The sequence below is a fragment of the Achroia grisella genome, unplaced genomic scaffold, assembly GCF_030625045.1.
Source record: "Achroia grisella isolate CSIRO2021 unplaced genomic scaffold, CSIRO_AGI_Agris_v1 utg1086, whole genome shotgun sequence".
In the NCBI taxonomy this organism is placed as follows: Eukaryota; Metazoa; Arthropoda; class Insecta; order Lepidoptera; family Pyralidae; genus Achroia; species Achroia grisella.
The window spans coordinates 1,189,937-1,212,580 of record NW_026712572.1 but is presented as its reverse complement, the minus strand read 5'-3'; the positions used below and the strand labels follow the sequence as shown (position 1 = coordinate 1,212,580).

At 35.2% G+C, this 22,644-nt stretch overlaps 1 protein-coding gene across 2 annotated transcripts in view; it reads left to right on the top strand.

Annotated features, from left to right (window-relative positions):
• The first annotated feature begins 19,271 nt into the window (after nt 1-19,271).
• Nucleotides 19,272-22,644, top strand: part of LOC131843492 (sodium/calcium exchanger 3) — a 118,409-nt gene continuing 115,036 nt past the window's right edge. For both annotated transcript variants that reach the window (XM_059192170.1, XM_059192162.1), the window contains exon 1: nt 19,272-20,935. In XM_059192170.1, coding sequence (XP_059048153.1) covers nt 19,272-20,935 — 1,664 coding nt within the window. The remainder of the gene's footprint in view (nt 20,936-22,644) is intronic.

Genomic DNA, 22,644 nt, shown 5'->3' with positions numbered 1-22,644 from the left:
ATTTGCGTAGTTTTGAAGATTTAAGCACACATAGGGACGGACAGACAGCGACAGCGATATGTAATGATGATACACCTATTTTACCGTCCGAGAAAGAAGTTTATACCTACTTGATTTTTTGTTCATTTTTAAAGGTAGTTATGATTTCAAGAACTAATTTAGAATATTTTTTATAAGAGACACCTCTTTTTTATTATCGAGTATGAGTCGAGATGGAGCCAAAGTTATGTCGCGCTGGACCGTCGAGGTCGTCATATCAAGTGTTTCATTCACTATGACGTCATTTGATTGTGACTCTGACTTCATCATTAGGAAGGACGTGGACACAAATATTTGCTACCATTTATGCTAAACATTTTTTATCCTGTGGGACCAAAGGAGCATCGACGGTTTTACTTCATATTATTTGATTTATTACACTATATTATTTGGAATTGGTATAATATTTAATTTGTTTTATTTTTTCAATTTCCCTCGGATATAAATTTCCAGGTATTATGTGTTATACATATAATGGACTGAACTGAACACAAAACTATAAGTTTAAATTAATTTAAATTTAGAATACAAAATACATTTCTGATTAGCCAGAAATTAATCTAAATTTGTATTTAAACTTATAGTTTTGTATTCATTGTTCAGGATATTTCAAAGACAAATGTCAAGTCCATTCTATTTTCAAAAATCTATGAAGATCTCACTTTCTCTTAAACTAAAAATCTTTCTGTAATGTTTTGTTTTGTTTTACATATTATATATTTATTTTATTTATGTATATGTATGTGTATATATACCCTTAGTATCTGTATGTATATGTATTTAGTATACATATATTATCTAACTCTATTCTTACAAAGCGCCATCTACCTTTCCTTTACTCGTAACTTCTATCTACCAGGTTTTCTGTAAGACTTGTTGTTATTGTTTTAAGCGATAAGGCCGCCTTTTGTTTATTATAACTAACAATAGATAGTGGCGCTTTCAACAGTTAGCATATTTTTATATTAAGTCCATTTTTTTTATGAATATTTGTTTTTTTAAATGCACAATAAAGAGTTTATTATTATTAGTTTTGTTATTGTACATTTTGTTTATATTTCAAATAATTAATAATGTACATCTCCGTATTCTTAGTCTTTTTCTTCTATCTTATTTTTACCTAAATATCTACATATAAAATAAAACTACAACATTATATCATAACTTCGACGTTAGCCATTTAATTAAAAACTCTACCGACTACGAGGTAAAAAGTTGCGGATCGATTTTGGGAAACTACAGACCTAGTCGTACGACGAGATACGCTGGAATGTTTAGACCACAGACAATAAATACTACGTTTTAAGAGTTGGCACTGTCTTTATGGGAATGAAACTTAAGAGGCTACACTCCACTGACGCCCGAAAGTATAAAATAAACTTATTTTCGACTCGGTCATTCGTGATGTGTATTAATATATAATGTCATCTTATCTCTATTATAAAATTGAAGAGTTTATAAATGATAATAATGTTTTTGTAGGGAAATTTTAACTTATAATTCAAAGCGCTGATAATATTATTTAATTGCTCAGACATTGAGTGCGTAGCCCCCCTCCGATCGATCCCCCGTCCAATTCAAACGGGGACCGATGTTACGACGGCCTGAGCCGAGGTTCGAACCCCTAGCGGTGCCCTCAGACTAAAGTCGTACCGGTCAGGCGGGAGTTGGCCTTCAGCCGCTCCATAAGTCCTTCCGCGGGTTTGGAGTGCCATCTGCACTCGCGCCCTATAGTAGTCCGAAAAAAAAAGTTCGTAGAGGTTTCAGTGTTAATTGTCGCATGCCTAATCCTTGTTAATGTGAGTGTATTTAGACCAACAATTTTATGAAAGAGCAACAAGCAGTCATATTTTTTGTTATTTTAACAGACATTCGGAACGCCGACACATTGCAAGAAGAATGAGCAAGAAAGAAAGAAATCATGATTTTGTGGGGTGTATTTATGTATGTATGTATTTATATAGTGTAATATATATATGTATGTACGTATGTTTAATACTAAAATATTATGTATTAATATGTGTATGACCCGGCAACAATTTATTTGCGGGCAAACACTGTAAATAGTTTCTTACATTAGTTACGAAAAAAGCATAATCGTCATGAATTAGATATCTGGACTGCAAAAATTTTAGAAAGTGTAAAATTATAATTATATATAAATAATAAACATTTAAAACAGTTCTTTTCTATTGAAACAGTCTTTTTATAGTGTAGATTAATTTGTTAGCAACAAAAATTGTATAATTTCTAACACAATGTATATAAAAAATTGCAATAAAAATGCACTGCGAAAAAAAGAAGCATAATTTCATACAAACAATATTTTGTTCTAAGTAGAAATGCCTGGTCTGGTTTAGAGCAAAATGAATGAATTTATTAGCAGCAATGATTGTCTAATTTCAAATACAATGTAAAATAAAAAATTGTAATGTGAAAAAAAAGTATGATTTTAACAATCTAATATTCCGCTCTAAGTATGCCTGGTCTGGTTTAGAGCAAAACAAATTAAGAAACCAATGGCAGTAGCTGGAAATAATTTCAACAATAGGTACTTGGCGCATGTCCAGCTCTAACAACATGGGTGGAAACTGCAGTGTCCAAACGTTGGCCGGCGTTTAAGGAATATAGAATACGGCTGTTATCGTTATACATGGACATGATTCTTTGTATGATTGTTTTTATGGATGATAATGTAATGGTGCACCGGCCTGCGCTAACGGTTTTCGCTGGCGAGGAACTAGTGGAGGACGGCATGCTGAGCATGAAGTCAGTTAAAATAACCAGGAATTAACCGCGATGGTTTACAGGGGGAACCGGGTGGAGGTCGATCTAACATGGTACATTGCTAGCAATGGGGACATTACATCCTATTACCAAAAATTACCTTCCTCCACATTCTTTGTATGTTTGTCCTGTATATATTCCTAAACTTTACTTTAAAAATATCCTATAAAATCACTATTTATTAAATTGTGATTAATATTTTTTTAGTAATAATTATTTGTATGTATCTAAAGAACTAATTTAAGTTAACAGCTCTTTAAGTTAAGTAATTTATGTTAACATCTTACATTTGTTGTGTGTGTGATGGTGTGTGGGTGGTTAATATAATATCCTTAATAAGCTATCTGATAAATCAGGATGTACTATACATAGATCATCATCAGGATGGTCTAGGGTTACAACCCAAATGATGTCGCGGGCCTTAGCTAGTACTACATAGATAATTAGATATGTTGCTGGCAGTTTGTCTATCATTCTTTTTATAAACTTTATATTTTTATATCTATTTTTTATACGTCACTTTTGACTAACCATATATTGTTTTGTTACTTCTTTCTGTCAGCCCTTTTGGGAAGAATACACATTTTTACTAATATTTGGTATTTATTAAAATAGTAGTTGTGTTCCCGCTCCAGTAACAAGATAAATAGATAAAATATTTATTAATATCAACTTAGATACATTTCATAATACAAGCAAATACGTAGGTATAAGAATAGTATAAAAAACACAATATACTGTAACGAATAGGTATTATATATATAGAGATTTGTACAGGTAATAAAAAAATCATAATCATAAAAATTGTGCGGGGATCGAACCCGCTATCATTGGAAACAAGGTGCGTGCTGCACCACTGTGAGGTTGTCAGTGTCAAATTACTAAATGAGTCACTTAAAGAAAACAGGATATACGCATTCTCATAATAACTGTGGCATGATTAAAGGTTATAATAGTAGTAAAATGATAGGGTAGCAGATATATATTTAGTAACGTGTATATTTAAATAACTGTCTACATATATATACTATAGACTTAAATAAATAACCCTGGAGTAAATAAATAACCCTGGAATTAACACAGCGCCATCTAGTCCCATGGTAAGCTCAGCTTGTGTTGTGGATACTACACAACTGATAGATAAACTCAGATATATTTAGTTAAATATGTATATAAAATACATGGAAAACACGACCAATACAAGCAACCATACCCGTAAATAAATCTACCTTGCGAGAAATTGAACCCGCGACCATCGGAATTAAGGTTGAACTACTGGACCACAAAGGCCGTGAAATATGTTAGATACCTTTAATACAACGTAACTGTTTCCTTTAACATATTGGCTTTTGTATAAGAAAATGCAATAGAGTAGAAACCCTCTCGTGGAGGAATAATATTAAAGATTTCTCACATGTGCTGTTATATCGTATAAGAACCTTAGCTTTCTATTTCCACTGAACATTTGTATTAGGTTTTCTTTTTTCTTAGAATATAATATTAAAGATGCCAGAAATCCTTGAGAACGTCCCGATCTAGTAGTTACCTACTACCCAGACTTGGCCGAAAATTCGTGAGTTGAAATCTAACTGAAACCAAAAAACAATTTGTGTCAAATTATATTTCTAACTCACTCTCCGGTAACTATTGGCAACCAAATACAGAGAGACTCCACGGTAATTCCACAATATGGTTGTGCATGGCAAAAAGTTTCCGGAAAAATGCGCGGTGGGGATCACCATTCATTCAGATGATCATAGTGGTATTTTAGTTTAGGTCGGCAGTGCGATGGTTATGTTCAGCAGCCGGTATCATCCAAACAATTCCCCAGAACACTCTTCGTGAGATATGCGTTAGAAAATGCATAGGGATGCAACGTCTCGACGTATTGTTACGGATAGTCGCGGTTTCAATTCCTCGCACAGTGTAAACATTTGTATTCATGAGTACGACTGTTAGATAGGTAAGATATATAATTTTTATGTGCCTGTTTTCTTTAGACTCTAGGTCTTATAACAAAATAGAGTACAAATGTAGGCCCATAATCATGAGGCATTCAAAAAATTATGTATTATACAAGTTTGTATCGTTCTAGATATTTTCTATGTATATTATGAATGTATTTACAAAAACATTCTATTTAATGATTTTTAACATTCATTTAGGAGATCCACAAATAAGTGACATAGCCACGCAGACGACTTTTAGAAAGTCGTTAAATAAAGTGTATATTTATGTCTATTCAGTTCGACACCGCGTCTTGCTATAATGTGTTACCAGCCTTAGGGTGGTTGTAGACAGTTGTGTCGGCTTACACAAACCCGTTAGGACACCGATAGTGCGGAAAGCCGGAACAAGTTCGCGATAAGTGACCCACCCTCGTCACCCACTACTCTTACTTAACCTAATTCGGATACTGTCTGGGCAAATATAAAATACACAATGCCACATTTCAGACGAGTTCAACATTGCGGACATTCTTAATTTAAAATCCTAGCAAATATAAAATACACAATGCCACATTTCAGACAACATTGCAGTTCAACATTGCCACATTTCAGACATTCTTAATTTAAAATCAAATATAAAATACACAATGCCACATTTCAGCAATAATCAAATATAAAATACAGAATGCCACATTTCAGACGAGTTCAACATTGCGGACATTCTTAATTTAAAATCCTAACAAATATAAAATACACAATGCCACATTTCAGACAAGTTCAACATTGCGGACATTCTTAATTTAAAATCCTAGCAAATATAAAATACACAATGCCACATTTCAGACTAGTTCAACATTGCAGACATTCTTAATTTAATATCCTATCAAATATAAAATACACAATGCCACATTTCAGACGAGTTCAACACGGCGATCATTCTTAATTTAATATCCTAGCAAATATAAAATACACAATGCCACATTTCAGCCGAGTTCAATAGGGAGGATATTCTGAATAGACTACTGCTTTTATTTTTGTCGTAGCTTGATGTTAGATAGCCTAAAGGATCCGTCAATAAATGCATTATTCAACTTCGAATTTTCCAAATCGGATTAGTAGTACCTACCGTTGATTACGCTAAATATCCAAACTCATTTTTGTTGCGATATAATATGTAGATATGATAGTGTAGGTATCCGTATGCATATATAGTCATTTAGTAATCATAAAGTAATCTGAATAAAATTAATAATATACAAACGACTTTATCTTTAGTAGCATATACAAATTAATATATTCTCTCTTCACTGTTCTTTTTCTATATTGGAATATCAAATACTTTAGAATTGATTCTTGAGTACATCAAAAGGAGATGATCTTAGCAAATATCCATCGTCGGGCCGAGAGGGAAATTCTGAGCAGTTCTCGTGACTTGTGATCCGGGTGTCCTCTTGACAACCGTGTTTCTCTCCCTGTCCAGCCAAATCTTCTAGGAGCTAATGCAACAGTAGATAGGTACACGTTCCAGTATAGAACTTACTGCAGTTCTAGACATTTCAAGATTTTTTAGAAGATTGTAGAGAGGTTTCAATAGTCTACCTCTCGCTCCCACTTCGACTGCATATAAATTGAACACATTACTTTTCGTTAAATCTTTTATTAGTTCGTAATATTTATTTCTATTATTGTCTTTATTGAATCGTCTTTAGGTAAAAGTACATCATCATTATTACATAGTATAAAACAAAGTCGCTGTCGCTGTCTGTTCGTCCCTATGTATGCTTAAATCTTTAAAACTACGCAACGAATTTTGAAACGATATTTTTTTGTAGATAGAGTGATTCAAGATGAATATTTATATATATACTAGCTTTTTCCCGCGGCTTCGAACGCGTTAATTTATCGCCTTAATTCGACACGAATTCAAAATCAAAATCCTTTCTATGGGCATGCCTACGTCATAGTAACACGCAAATTCTCACTCGATCGCATAGTCAAATTTTCTTAGCAGATGCCTACGTTATAACATCTACCTGCATGTCAAATTTCAGCCCGATCCGTGCAGTGGTTTGGGCTGTGCGTTGATAGATCACTATGTCAGTCACCTTTGAGTTATATATATTTAGATGGAGGTTATATATATTATATATAATTAGACGGGGCGAGTACTATTATATAATGGCCTGCCTATTACAATGTAAATAATCTAGATTTTACCGACAATTTCTTTAATCCCTAATTATAGTGTAGACCAACAGTCCTGTCGAAATACAATTACTCATCCATTATTGTTGCACGGCAAAAATAGACACTGAATTTGTAAAATATGTTAACAATCCACCACTGGAATTGAAATTTAAATTCTACACTAGTGCTAATGGTCTTCTATCGATTTTTCACTTGAGCAGCGTCGACGTCGTCGGCCCTTAGACGGCATTACGAATATATCTTTCTAGATTTATATTACAGTAGAAAGTATAATGTCAAAGTGTTTTGTAACACCAATTAAGTTACTTCAAATATTTAAAAAATGAGAGTTATAAATGAACATTTCATTTGAGAAATCTTTTTACACGCACTAAATTAAAATTATAGAAATGTTATTGCAGTGGGTCAGTGTACTGTATGGGGGGTCTAAATGATGAAAACACGTAGATAATAATGGCATAATATAATATTACAATGCAGCTGCGAACTGCTGCAGTAAGACAATTAGTGAAATGTATCAACGTATAGAAAGAACAGTTCTAAAAAATAAATTTAAATATATCAGAATAGTTCGCGGCGGTGGTCGCCAGTTGTTTTGAAGTTAAGTTTTATTTCACTGTTAAATTATCCCATTTTGATAAAAATCTAAATTAAATAATTTGCTTCTTCCTTATCCAATTTTTTTGGGGTCGGCGTAATATGTTTTTCTTTTAACCCTTAATTCGATAGTGCCCAGTGTGACGAACAACTAATTTAAAGAAATTACTGAACTACATAGTTTTGAAAAAAATACGTCAATGTCCGCGTAATGTGTTTTATGTTTTTTTTTAAGCTATTTCTTTTAATTCATCCTTAATGGTTAATTTATCGTTCAATTATCTCGTTATTTACTCCCTTTCTTACTTTATCTTTTACACTGTCCATCGATCTCTTTTTCGGCCTTCCGCCCTTATATTTTGATAAAATTTTAATCGAAACATGAATATGTATTTACCCAATCATGTACAAGCTCATTCGCAAAAATAAGAATAGAGTTTCCTGTCAGTTGTTCTTGACTAGAAAGTACTTTCCGAACTGACGGTAGATTCGAATTATAATACAAAAACTAAAACATAAATAATGTAATTTTTATTCGTTTTCATAAAAATATATTTATTATCTATAAAATTGAGAGAAAGTTAACATTTGTAGTTGATAAAGGTAGGTAGTAATAGTAAAGTATAATTGAAAAATGACAAGGTAAGCAGACACCACATTTTTGTAATCATGAGCGGCTCATGAAGACGTGATGTCTGTGGGACTGTTCAGAATCTAGATGATGCTTAATATATTAAATGTTATTGCAATAATATCGGCACATTAGCCACAGTTCCACGCTTTTGCTCCGCGGCGTCTTTGTGGGGAATATGTCTTTACTTGCGCATCGCGGTCCAAGTGCGCTAGGCGCTAGATCATAGGTCAATGAACTGCTAGTGTTATACTTACACTACTATACTTTCCCTCTTGTAGGCTGTAAACTTATTGCCATTTCAGTGCAATAATAAATAAGGTCAATGTGTTCCCTCTAATATCGTTGAGTGCAATGATGGCTGGCTCATCAGTCATCGTAAACGGGTGCTGCTTGAGGGAACTGGTCTGTTCAGGTACGAAGCCTGATTACACTATTTGCTTTTGTCATAATTGCAATAGCATATGCTGGTGGTCACTCTATTCTCCTAAATTTGAATTATAAATGAATCTGTATTATTGTAAACAATATTTGAAAAGAATACGAGCTGAGTTTCTTGTCAGTTCATCTCATCTCGAAATCACTCCGAATTGACGAATAGATTTGAGATTGATATTTGATATCAAAGAGTCTGTAATAGACTTACACGAATAAAGATATTTTAATTGATTGATTAATAAATGAACAAACAACGGCTTGATACACAAATGTTACAAAATTATAGGGATTTAATATAGCTATTTGTCTATTGAATTGCAAAAACGAAAATGAAAGGGTACGTGATTTCCTCACAAAATCGGGTGTATATTTTTCCAGCGAGTTACCGAATGGCGGGATATCGAATTGATACTCGATTGAACATAATCGTTATATTTGGGGCGGTGACCTACATAATACACAACGTTTTTGACTTTTTTTCACTTTTTTGTTTAAAGTACATTGAATTACAAATATAGAATTCTAAACCTATGTACTATTAATTTATTTGTTAACTAAAGAAAGTAGCTGTCCCTGTCTGCCCCTATGTATGGTTAAATCTTTAAAACTACCCAACAGATTTTTGAGCGATTTTTTTTAAATAGATGGAGCAATTCTAGAGGAAGGTTTATATATATATAATAATATAATACATGTACACCAGGGCGAAGCCGGGGCGAGTAGCTAGTTTATAATAAATCAGTATTAACTGCTTTAAATAGAATACATCGCTACATACGATTTTATTGTTGTACGCCACTGCCTATATCTCACGTAAATGTATGCGTGACTTACAATTACTTTAATGTAAGATATTGTCTATCTGTCTACCAAATTTAATTGAAATCCGTGTACCGTAGAATATATGGAGGGAGTGCGCTAACACAGTTTAGTTGTATGTAATTTGATTACACCGTTTGTGGTTCCATTAGGAGACGGTAATTATACGTTGACAAGTCAATGGTTTCACACAATTCATATGCAGATTTTTTTTTATGGATGATAATGGAATGGTGTACCCTCTTGCGCTCGTTAGCGCACCCCTGGTGCCCCGCCAGTGTCCCGCCAGCTCCACTGGTGCACACTGGCGGGGCACCAGTGGAGGATGATAAGATGAGCATGAGGTCAGGCCAGTTAGCCCATCGTTACAAATTCATCAAGAATTCACAATGGTTTCCAGGTGGAAACGCGTGAAGGTAAACCTAACTTGGTAAATTGCTAGCAATAAGATCATCAGTTAACATTACTAACAATATCCTTTCCCCTCATTCATATGCAGTATGTATGGTTATGATGATTATGACAGAATGGTACTATCAGTGATATATGTATATGTATATATGTATACAGTATAGTCACAGCCTCGGTGGTTTAGCACACGGCTTTACTTCCAATGGTCGCGGGTTGAATTCCTCGCACAGCACAAACATTTGTATTCATGAGTTTGACCGTTTGTATCAGTCTGGGTAGCAGACCCATGTAGACTGATATAAATAGATAGATTTTTTTTCGTAAATATATACATATTACGCTACTGTGTATAGTGTACTTATATTATCTTATGTTATAGTATTACTATAGCCCAAGCTTTAGCTAGCATAACTTGAGTCTAGATGACGCTGTGTGAATAGCACTGAGATTATTATTATTATAGTATGTAAGAAACACCTTACTGATGATGCAATTTAAATGGAGATCGAAATTATTACGGCCTTCAGACCAAAGTTGTTTCGTCAGGCAGACTCCTACCAGATTTGAATGGGCAGGGAGAGAAACATGAGAGATGAAGGCGAGCGTTGGCTTACGGCGCCAAAGGGCTCCTTATATCTACACCCGGGTCACAAGTCCCGAGAACTGCTCGGAGTTTCACTCTCTGCTATACGATGGACCCGGCGCCCGCACGCTTAATCCATGGAATGATAAGAAGTTCTCTCAATTTAGCATGAATACAAAGAATTGAAGAAAATAATTTTATTTAATACACATAACAATAACAAAAGTAATTTTTAAATTAGATATTGGATTATTTTGGTACCAAGTAGGTCTCTGCTCAGAATACCAGCTCACGACATGTCGTGACGAAGTGCTTCGACGGTGGTATTCTGCGGATACCATTTACTTCTATAAATAACAAGTTACAATTTAAATTTCAAGGAACGTAGTATTCTACTTCTAAAAGCAGCCAAAAGCGGTCGTCTTTGTGTAGCAAAATAATTAATCAGGATACGGGATTTATTTAAAAAAATTGTTTTCCTAAAGAAACTGAGAACGCAAACATCAATTTTGCGGAGCGGCGACTGTTTTCAGGCACGAGACAACGAGACGATTGTTTGTCATCCATTAGGGCGGTACGAATAACACCCTAATTATGTCGCCCACTCCATCGATTTTGCACCGATTTCAAAAACGAGGTTCAACTACAACTACTACAATCAACAATCAGCATGTTTGTATTTTGAATCGACTTCAAAACTGTAGGAAGGTCAATTCGACTGCATTTTTATGTGTATGTTTGTTTTATTACTTTATTTGAATGTCTCTCTGTCATATATAATTGTAACACGAATAATTTTATGGTAAATAAAGTTATTTACCACTCTCGACTGGAGTAACAGCAAATGTCAATGTCGACAGGTAAATAATTAGTTTACAAAAGAACTATTCGTGTTAAAACCGTTTGAAGATATTAATAATTTAAAATTAAACATATAATTCTGATCAAGATCTAACTAGTAGTTTTTAAGATATAACAATGAGATGGTTATTCGTGTCCTAAACACACAAATAAATATTTTTGTTAATGTTGAGAATAAATGTAAATATATATTTATTTATTCTTTATTGCACTATTAAAATAAATGTAAATTGGCAAGCTTAACACCATATGAGGCCATAGAGAATGACTCTATCAGCTAATCATTAGGTAAAAACAGAAAGCGATCGAAGGGCAGTAATGAGAATAAGCATACTTTTAGTAATAGGAAAAGTATAGTTTTGGTATTTACCTAACTTATACGCTTGTTTTTACCCGTTATTCGTCTCTGTGACTGGGATATATCGATTGAACAAAAAATACACTCTATAAATCCTTACCTAGGTTTGGAGTGCTCTCTACATTTGCCTCCATTTTCCGCTGCATCTGTAAATGCCAGCTGCGACCAGCTGCAGGAAAATAGTTGGAAATTAAAAAAAGTTAAATGTAATACCTAACTCAGGAGGTGTTTTCATATGTCAAAAGACATTACTTGAAACGTTTTAAATACGCTTGCAAAACGTTTACCTTCGTGTGACGTGCAATTTTACAGACAGTGAACTGCAATTCAGAATGATTACATGAAATGTTTCAGTCTGGGAATTTTCGAATTAATCTATACTGATATTACAAAGCTGAAGAGTTTGTTTGTTTGAACGCGCTAATCTCAGGAAGTACCGGTTCGAATTGAAAAATTCTTTTTGTGTTTGATAGTCCATTTGTCGAGGATGATTTGAAGCTAAGAAAAATGCCAACCTGCAATAAAAAATATCCCAAAAGGTGAGGAAATGAAACGCAGACGTATTTCTTTTATGTATGATAACGGAACTCTGGCGGAGCACCTGTGGAGTATGATGAAGTCAGGTCAGTTAGCCTATCGTGACAAATTCAGCACGAATTTATCACGATGGTGTCCAGGGGGAACCGCGTGGAGGCCAACCTGACATGGTACATTGCTAGCAATAAGATCACCAGTCCACATTACTAACAATCCCCTTTCCCCCCTGCAGACAAAGTTGCGCGGGTCAGCTAGTGTATTATTAACAAGCAATTCGCATCGAGGGAACATCCGTAAACATGTGACAGGGGTGTGAAAAATTATTGAAATTGAAATCACGTACACTTCATTTAAGTATGCTTTCATTTTTTTAATAAAACATAGATTATATATATACTACATGTGCCCGTTTCACCCACGTTAAATTTCAATATAAATTATAGCCTATGTGTTATTCTGATACATAAGCTATATTACTGTAAAGATTCATCAATATCGGTTGAGTAGTTTTTGCGTGAAAGAGTAACAAACATCCATACTTACAAACTTTCGCGTTTATAATATTATAAGATATGTATGCTCGTATGTTAAATATATATATTTTTAGAAACAGAATTAGTAATTGGGCAGCATTCGAAGAGCCATATTCGTAATCTGCCACTCATTCGTTAAGTGTTTATTGAATGTTCTCATTACAAACGGAAATAAAGTTTTTCCTTTTTACAAGTTTATTAACATAGCAATTATTTCTTTAATTTCTCTACATCTATACTAATATTATAATAGTTAAACAGTCTGTCTGTTATCGTTTTATAATTAAAACGGCGAACGGGTCTTAATGAAATGTGACGCGAAGTTTGAAGATAGCACTCTGGAAAGGAGGCGTCATAGGGAATTGAAGTTGCGGCGCGAAATTGGTGGGTAACAGCTAGTCCATACTAATGTTATGTGTTTGAAATTGTGTTATGTTACCGTCAATGGCAACCGTTCACCAGCGTGCCCCGCTGAAGCAGATTTCAGTGACTGACAGTGGCCATCTGGTTTGAGTGAGATAAACACCACAATATATTTTTATTCAATTAATATTATTTATGCTTATAAACTTAAAGTAAATATATAAATAGTAAAGATTAAATCCAATTACGTAATTATGACATAAAATGTATATTCCAGAAGTTTGATATAATCATGTTTATTTTTGATCCCACCTACCTACTGACTTTAAAAAGAACCATCAAATTGTGTGCACAGCCCCCTCAGATCGATCCCCCGTCCAATTCAATGGGGATCGATGTTACGACGGCCTGAGCCGAGGTTCGAACCCCTATTGGTGCCCTCAGACTAAAGTCGTATCCGTCAGGCGGGAGTTGGCCTTCAGCCGCTCCATAAGTCCTTCCGCGGGTTTGGAGTGCCATCTGCACTCGCCCCCTATCGTCCGGTGAAGCTGTAAAGGCCAGCTGCGGCCAACAGCATTAGAGTAGTCCGAGAAAAAGTGTGCACAGAGCTGTGGGCAAATTATGTAACACAATATGAAATTATTGTTTTGAACGTTCGAAGTGAAAAGTACATTTTTTTTTCTTTCTTTTCTTATCTGCAATCAGTCCCAGAACTATGAGCAGATTTTTTGGATGTGGGATCTAAGAATGGAGTGTCCACCCCAGCGGGAGAATCTACTCCTTAAGCATACTGCAAACATTACACAATATCGCTTCTTTTTAGTCGCTTGGGGTAAAGTATTTGTAGTAATTGAGCAGCCAGTTGATTTGGGCATAGTCGCTTTTTATATTTTTCTTTACAATTGAGGATCTCCTCCTTTACTGTCACGATTCCTTGTGAATGAAATACTGTTCTCAGTATAATATTTTGTCCCAATCGTACTGGTGGACAATTTCCACGTTTTAGAGTAAAGAGAAAAGTACATATAAGTAAAGAAGATATTAATAGTCTCGTTGTTGCTGCGCCCCGTAACAGTTACTATTTGTTAACTTTTCGGGACTAAACTACAGAATTTAAATAAATTAATTAACATCACCAATACACGTACACGCCTCTTGCGTTAGTAACGTTAATTTCTTTTACCTTGTTTCTACACATATGTGTGAAAACCTATAAGTGACACCTTTATGTTTAAATTGACGACCTCGGTGGTCTAGCGGTCTAGCACACCGCTTTATGTCCGATGGTTGCGGGTTCGATTCCTCGCACGGCACAAACATTTGTATTCATGAGTATGATTGTTTGTGTTGGTCTGGATGTTTTCTATGTATATTATGTATGTATTTACAAAAAAAAAATTCTATGTGTTTTGTATCAGTTATCTAGTACCCATAACACAAGCTTTAGCTAGCTTAACTGGAGTCTAGATGGCGCTGTGTGAATTGTCTTGCGATTATGATTATTATTATACATATATAAAATTATTTGATGACTTTTGTGATCAGGCGGTTTAGATGTTTACACACCATGAAATAAGAAATTATGCCTGGCCACTAATTAGTGTTAGTTTTCCAAATGTAATCAAGTAAATAAAAAATAATATTATATGTGTACTTCGGATAGTTGCGGGTTCGATTCCTCGCACGGTACAAACATTTTATTCATGAATATGATTGTTTGTATATGTCTGAGTGTTTTCTATATGTATATTATATATGTATTTACAATTTAAATATCAGTTGTATAGTACCCATAACATAAGCTCTGCTTACCTAACTGTGTTAATTGTCCAGGGGTACTTTAAAATAAGAAATTATGCCTGGCCACTAATTAGTGTTGGTCTTTCAAATGTAATCAAATAAATAAAAATATTATGTGTTGCCATGTGAATTATGTTTGGCGACTGTTCGATATTGATCAAATAATTCCCATAAGGATACACCGTAATTAGGTTCTACTGATTCGCACAAATACAATAAATCATTATAATGGCCCGCCCGCCCCAACAAGCAATCGCTGGCTTAATTACCAGGATGACGTGACAGTAATATCAACGAACCTACGTCTAAACAATAATACTATATTATAATACCTCATATATCAATCATCATTCATATTACCTGTGGATGCCTGCGTTGGTTTTGCAATAATTTAGTTAAATTCATTACAGGTGGTGCAAATTTTACAGTACTTTCTTTTACATGGTTTCAAAGGTTGGGTTTCAATTAGATAGACCATCTAGATCTTCCATACCACAAAAACGAATTAGCACACCGCCTTACATCCGTTTTTTCTTTTACATGGACTTTGTTTCAAGGGTTGGGTTGAATTACATAGCCTATCTAGATCTTCCATACCACAAAAACGAATTAGCACATTGTCTTACATCTGTTTTTTTACATGTTTCAAGGGTGTAGGAATTTGATAGACCATCTAGATCCTCCATACCATAAAAACGAATTATCACACCGCCTTACATCCGTTTTTTCTTTAACATGGACCCTGTTTCAAGGTTTGGGTTGAATTAGATAGCCTATCTAGATCTTCCAAACCACAAAAACGAATTAGCACACCGCCTTATATCAGGTTTTTTTTTACATGGACCCTCTTTTTTTTTTTCTCAGGACAATTCACACAGCGTCATCTAGACCCAAGTTAAGCTAGCTAAAGCTTGTGTTATGGGTACTAGAGAACTGAAACATATACATAGATATTTTTTTTTTGTTAATACATACTTATTATACATAGAAAACACCGATACAAACAATCATACTCATGAATACAAATGTTTGTGCCGTGCGAGGAATCGAACCCGCGACCATCGATCGTAAAGCGGTGTGCTAACCGCAATACCACCGAGATCGTCATTTGTGTTTTAAGGCTTGGGTTTCCATTAGATAGCCTATCTAGATCTTCCATACCACAAAAACAAATTAGCACACTGTCTTACATCCGTTTTTTCTTTTACATGGACCCTGTTTCAAGGGTGTAGAATTTTAATATATCATCTAGATATTCTATACCAATATCAGAGAAAGAAAAACACTAGTGGCTACATTGCTAATGTTATTGCTATATAAGGTCGACCTCCACGCGGTTTCACCTAGAAATTATCATGATAAACTCCTGGTAAATTTTCTACGATGGGCTAACTAACTCAGGTCAGTTTAAGTTCATCTTATCATCCTCCATTGGTGCCCCACCAGCGCCATTGGTGCAAACCGGATGTACAATTCTATTGTTGTCCACTATAAAAAAAAAACGGTAGTTAGTGATGTCCCTATAAATAACGATATTTACAATGAAACACGAGTGACTATTGAATGGCCAGTTCAATGCCAGTGGCGTGATTGAATCCTTCGTTAGCGCAGGGGGTATCACCATTCCATTATCAGCCATTACAAAAAAACTCTTGTTCGCGAGTATGACGAATACACGATGAGTAAATCCAACTTAGCGACGTGTATACAATTGTGTAGCTATGTAGTCACTGCCACGTACAGATGACGGAGAAAACATAATTATCAATTATGTTTTTGTGACGTAACGACGGCTTAATTGATTGCAATTAAGTATAGATTGATCGACTTTGTTTCTGTTATAATATTTATATATACTTATATAGCCAAATTTATTACATTTGATATCGTAAATTCGAGTGTGAATAATATTAATAATCGTTAATGTGTATAATAATAATAATAATACTTATAGAATAAACCGCAAATTTTTGTCTTCCACTTAAAAATTATCCATCCTCATCATTCATAATTTATACTGTCATTGTTTGGTGATTTTTACCCGCAATGATCAGTCTATTACCCCATCAATGGGAGATATATAATACATATATAAAAAAAATAATAAGAATCTCAGGACAATTCACACAGCGCCATCTAGACCCAAGTTAAGCTAGCTAGAGTTTGTGTTATGGGTACTAGATAACTGATACATATACATAGATATTTTTTTTTGTAAATACATACATATTATATATAGAAAACACACAGACCGATACAAACAATCATACTCATGAATACAAATGTTTGTGCCGTGCGAGGAATTGAACCCGCGACCATCAGTCGTAAAGCGGTGTGCTTGACCGCTAGACCAACGAGGTCGTCAATATAGGTGACGTTTGCCATTTTTCCATCTAACGGGCCATTAGACTGCTATTCCATTTATTAAAAAAAATAGTAATTAATATTTTAGTATTTCAAGTATACAAATAAATTAAATTGATTCTATATATTTGAAATTTCAAGTTAACAGCTTTTCATTAAATAAGTATGAAAGTATATATGGTAAAATCATCAAAAACAATTCAAATAAACTGTAGGTCAGATTGTGCTTGCTAATCTCTGAAACGGCTGGACTGACTTTGACGGGAGTTTCACTCGCAGTTAGGTAATGGTATTAAGATTTTATATTTGAAGACTTTTACATAAAGAGATGTTGATGATACATACAGAACCGTTTTGTCTGATATGTTTAGCCTAGAGGACACTATTACATAGTATAAAACAAAGTCGTTGTCGCTGTCTGTTCATCCCTATGTATCTTTAAAACTACGCAACGGGAAGGTTTATATATATATAATACCCATGTATTATATATATACATTCCTCTTGAAACACTATATCTACTAAAAAACGCTTCAAAATCTGTTGCGTAGTTTTAAAGATACATAGGGATGAACAGACAGACAGCGACCGTGACTTTGTTTTATACTATGTAATGATATCAGGTGTCTTTGTCAATTAATTATATATTAAAAAAAGATCTTAACACCTAAACCATTTTATATAACGTTGCAAACAAGATGTTTTATGTACCAATCTCGGAAATTAGATGTATTGACAGACTTCTGGCAATGAGCCATCAACACTAGGTTCTGTTTATGGGCTAACGACTAATATTGACTCGCCAGATTGTCTCCATAACGTATCTACTCTAACAGAGCTTAAACACAAAAAGCACGTATAATATATTTGTTTTACAAAATTTGTAAAAATATATAATTATAATAATAATATCTCTGTATAATACACACATTAACGTCTAGTCCCAAGCTAAGCAGAGCTCTTGTGTTATATGTATTAGCACAGATAACATAATATTTGTTAGACAACTGATATAAATACATAAATATAATACATTTTTTTGTTAATACGTACGTATATACATAGAAAACACCTAGACCGATACAAACAATCATACTCATGAACAAATAAATAAATAAAATATAAAATGTTTGCACCGTGCAAGAAATTGAACCCACAACCATAGGAAGTAAAGCGGTGTGCTAAACAGCTTGATCATCGAGGCATTCGAATAAAACTTTTTATGTATATAGATATAAATCTCTTGGTCAGTGTGTTAAAGTAGACTAATCTACTTTTCTTAGGAGGAGGAGGGTGGCCTGTCCCTACAGTGGAATCTCAATTATTTATAATTATAGATTTGTATATAAGGGTATTTATAATTAATGTCACCACAAAATATTACAAAGTATTGCAATTACAAGCTTGTAAAACTGATTATACTCAATTGACATTGTATTATTATGGCTTAAGATTACGAAGGACTTCAGAAGTTGCATTAATACCATGGCTTAGAACTTCGAAACGTCCGTTTCTTTCTTTCCTAATGTTGCCATACAATTAAGTTGCCGCTCGCGTGTTTCAGTTCGCGTGTGCTCAAAATACAAAGTAATATGGATTCGAAGAGCTTTCTTAATTATATACGCTTCCAACTCCAGAAAGCGTTAGTGAACACAACTCATCGCAAACCCACAAGTAGCGAGAGGACCCCTGTTAGGAAATCCCATATCGCTTCCCCAATTCGAAACTAAGTTTAATAAGTTTCTCACATCGAGCTAATAACCTTTTTTCCTCCAACACTTGCCAAGTTTACGGCCCGCTACGGCAATAAAACTCCATCAGTGAGTAGCCGAGGTACGTGCGAGACGGTTCACTCGCGGCTTTAAAGCCTTCACGCTACGCGAAAACATCGGGCGTCGAGGGGAGAGCGGCGTCGCGACGCTCCGTCATTTAGTCGGGCGCCGGCCTCGTGCAGCGCCGGTCGCCGCTCATGGCCCGCGCCAGCTAACGCGGCATGCGGCACGCGCTCGCCGCGCTCGCGGCCTGCTGCGTGGTGGCGCGCGCTGAGCTGCCATCTGCGCGCCTCGCCCCGCGCAACTACACCCCCCAACATGTTCTCCAGTGCTCTGATGGCCTTATCCTGCCCGCATGGCGACCTCTTGAGGATGTACCCACCGCTGACATCGCCTTGCGTGGCATGGTCTACTTCTTTTCTCTCTTATACCTATTTATCGGGGTATCTATCGTCTCTGATCGATTTATGGCCGCGATCGAAGTCATCACGTCAAGGGAAAAAGAGGTGCGCGTGCGACGCAATGGCATCGAACAAATCGTTGTCGTTAGAGTATGGAATGAAACTGTCGCCAACTTGACCCTAATGGCTTTAGGATCGAGTGCACCTGAGATCCTTCTATCCGTCATAGAAATTGCTGGGAAAAACTTTGAAGCTGGTGAATTAGGGCCGGGAACCATCGTCGGCTCTGCTGCTTACAATTTATTTGTAATAATAGCTATATGTGTATCAGTTATACCTGACGGGGAAGTGCGCAAAATAAAACACCTAAGAGTCTTTCTTGTAACGGCTACGTGGTCAGTTTTTGCTTATGTATGGCTCTATCTTATCCTGGCTGTTATATCACCTAGTGAAGTTGAGGTTTGGGAAGGAGCTGTAACCTTTTTGTTTTTCCCCGCCACGGTCATAACAGCATATATCGCAGATCGACGCCTTTTAGTATATAAATATCTTAAAAAAGGATATCGGGTGAACGAAAGAGGGGTGATAGTGGAAACTGAAGGTGATGGATCAGTTGAAATGGCTTTGAAACCAAGCGGCGATGACTTTGCTATAGATGACGAAGAAGGGAGGGAATTAGAAAAGTCAAGAAAAGAATATGTATCAGTTCTTCGAGAGTTAAGAAGACAACATCCAGAAGAAGATTTAGAGACGGTAGAACGCATGGCTTTGGAGACTTTGATGTCTCGAGGTCCAAAATCACGAGCCTTTTATAGAGTCGCTGCAACTAGAAAAATGACTGGCGGGGGCGATTTCTCTCGTAAGATATCAGAGAGAGCTCAAAGTGATCTGAGCGAAGTAAAAGCAGAATTACAACGGCGAGAATCCAGTTCACCTTCAATTGAGCGTAAAGGACCGAATGTCCGTTTTGAGCCCGATCACTATACAGTAATGGAAAATTGTGGGTCCTTCGAAGTAAGAGTGATACGTTCTGGAGATCTTAATGGAGAAATCACTGTCCAGTATACCACTGAAGATGGGACCGCCGAAGCTGGTTCCGATTACGTTGCCACAAATGGCTCTTTAATTTTCGGACATGGAGAAAATGAGAAGACATTTACCGTTCAAGTAATAGATGATGATGTTTTCGAAGAAGACGAGCATTTCTATGTAAGATTGAGTTCTCCAAAAGGAGCATCGTTGGCTTCCCCGTCAACTGCCACTGTGGTAATATTAGACGATGACCATTCTGGTGTATTCTCATTTCCCCAAAGGGATTACGAGTTAACCGAGTCAGTTGGTACTTTTGATCTGCGCGTTGTGAGAACAGCTGGCGCAAGAGGGAAGGTGCGGGTGCCGTATTGGACGGAGGATGGGACTGCGAAGAGTGGTTCGCAGTACGAGATTGCTGATGGCCATATTATTTTCGAGAACAACGAAACTGAGTAAGTACTCATAATATTATTTTAAATTATGATTTGCACATTTTTGTTTAATAGAACATTTAACTTTTATGTGTTATAAAAGCCTATAAGATTTTGAATAACATTTATACTGCTAATAATAAAAGATTATACCTACTTAGATATAAAAGGTTCAGTATATCCATCTCTACAGACATTGTATAGAGATGGTGGAAGTAGATATCCATGCTTTATTTTATTTTCGGTCATGGACAGCATAAAATCTTTTTTACGACTCTGCAGAAAAGCAAACGTCCGTGAATTTGTTTTTATGTTACTTACAAATTGAGTTACTATAATTTACTGTGATCTAGTAACAATAAATAGTACAATGAAGCCGTAGGCATGAGTGGGATTTGTGGGGTGTAATACTTTGGTAGTAATTATATATATGGCCTCGAGCTGATGCGTTTAACTGGTAATTGACTTTGATTTAATTAATCGAGCGTCTAACGAAGTTCATTAGCGTATTCTGTGTTACGTCTTCTTCCATATATTATATTAGATACATTTATTTTACTGGAATTTAGATATCATTCTTGCTGGCGGAACGAAACCAATTTAAGTTTTTCAAGTACTGCTATCAGAGGGAATTGTCAGAGGCATCGTCAACTGTCGATGTTGTGATGAACACAATTGACGAGTATGTCAATTTCGTTTCTGCTCGATATATTTTGAATACAACGTAGCAGGGGCGAGAGTACTGCCGTCTCTCGTGGATGAAATTCTTAACGAAAACCATAATTTAATAATCATACAATTATATTAATATTATAATCTCACAGAACGCCAATAAAATACAATGAAATGAGGGTTAATTACACAAACTTCAACCATGAACAGTAGATTATTTAAGTTGTTCAATTCAGAATTAAACTTTATAAAACTGATTAATAGCACTTAAATTTCAATGGATAAAATGCTCGCAGCGAATCCATTCTTCACAACTAATTGGTGAGTGCAATTATTGGAAATATTTAATTGGCTATGCAGTATTCCGAAGGTTGTGAAGGCTGAAGGGTAAACTATGGTATAATATTTACATAGTATAAAATGAAGTAGATTCCGATGTCTGTTCGCTTAAGTGTTTGAAACTATGCAACCAATTTTAATGCAGTTTTCAGCAATAGATAGAGCGATTCAAGAAGAAGGTTTATATGTATAATAGAATAGAAAAAGCCAAGAAATTCAAACAATTGTATTGCATCCGTGAGAAGCCGGGATGTGTCGCTAGTAAAAAAATAAAACAAATTGTTACAGCGCGAAATCGCAATATTTTTTTAATAGGTAGAATGTCTACCTCTTTAAAAAATATCTAAAGTCTGTTTTAAGAAGGTATAGAACAGAATAGAATAGAAGAATTTAGAAGAATTTATTTGAATAAAATATTTTATTCAAATAAACACTTTTAAATAGATTTTTTTATCTATCGGTCATTCGGAAAGCTCATCACAAGAAGAGTTCTTATGTGTCGGCAACGAGCACGTAACACTCCTGGTGTTCATAGGCCGTCCGCTTGATTATCACCATCGGAGTATGAAAAAAATTCATCCAATAGTTTTTGAGTGATAATTCATTCTCACAGATTTTCTCGCCTATAGTTTACATATTTACAATGTCATAAATAATTGTAATCGTCTGTTTATCATATAAATAAAATTGTATTGTCTGTGTGTAATATTGAAATAACC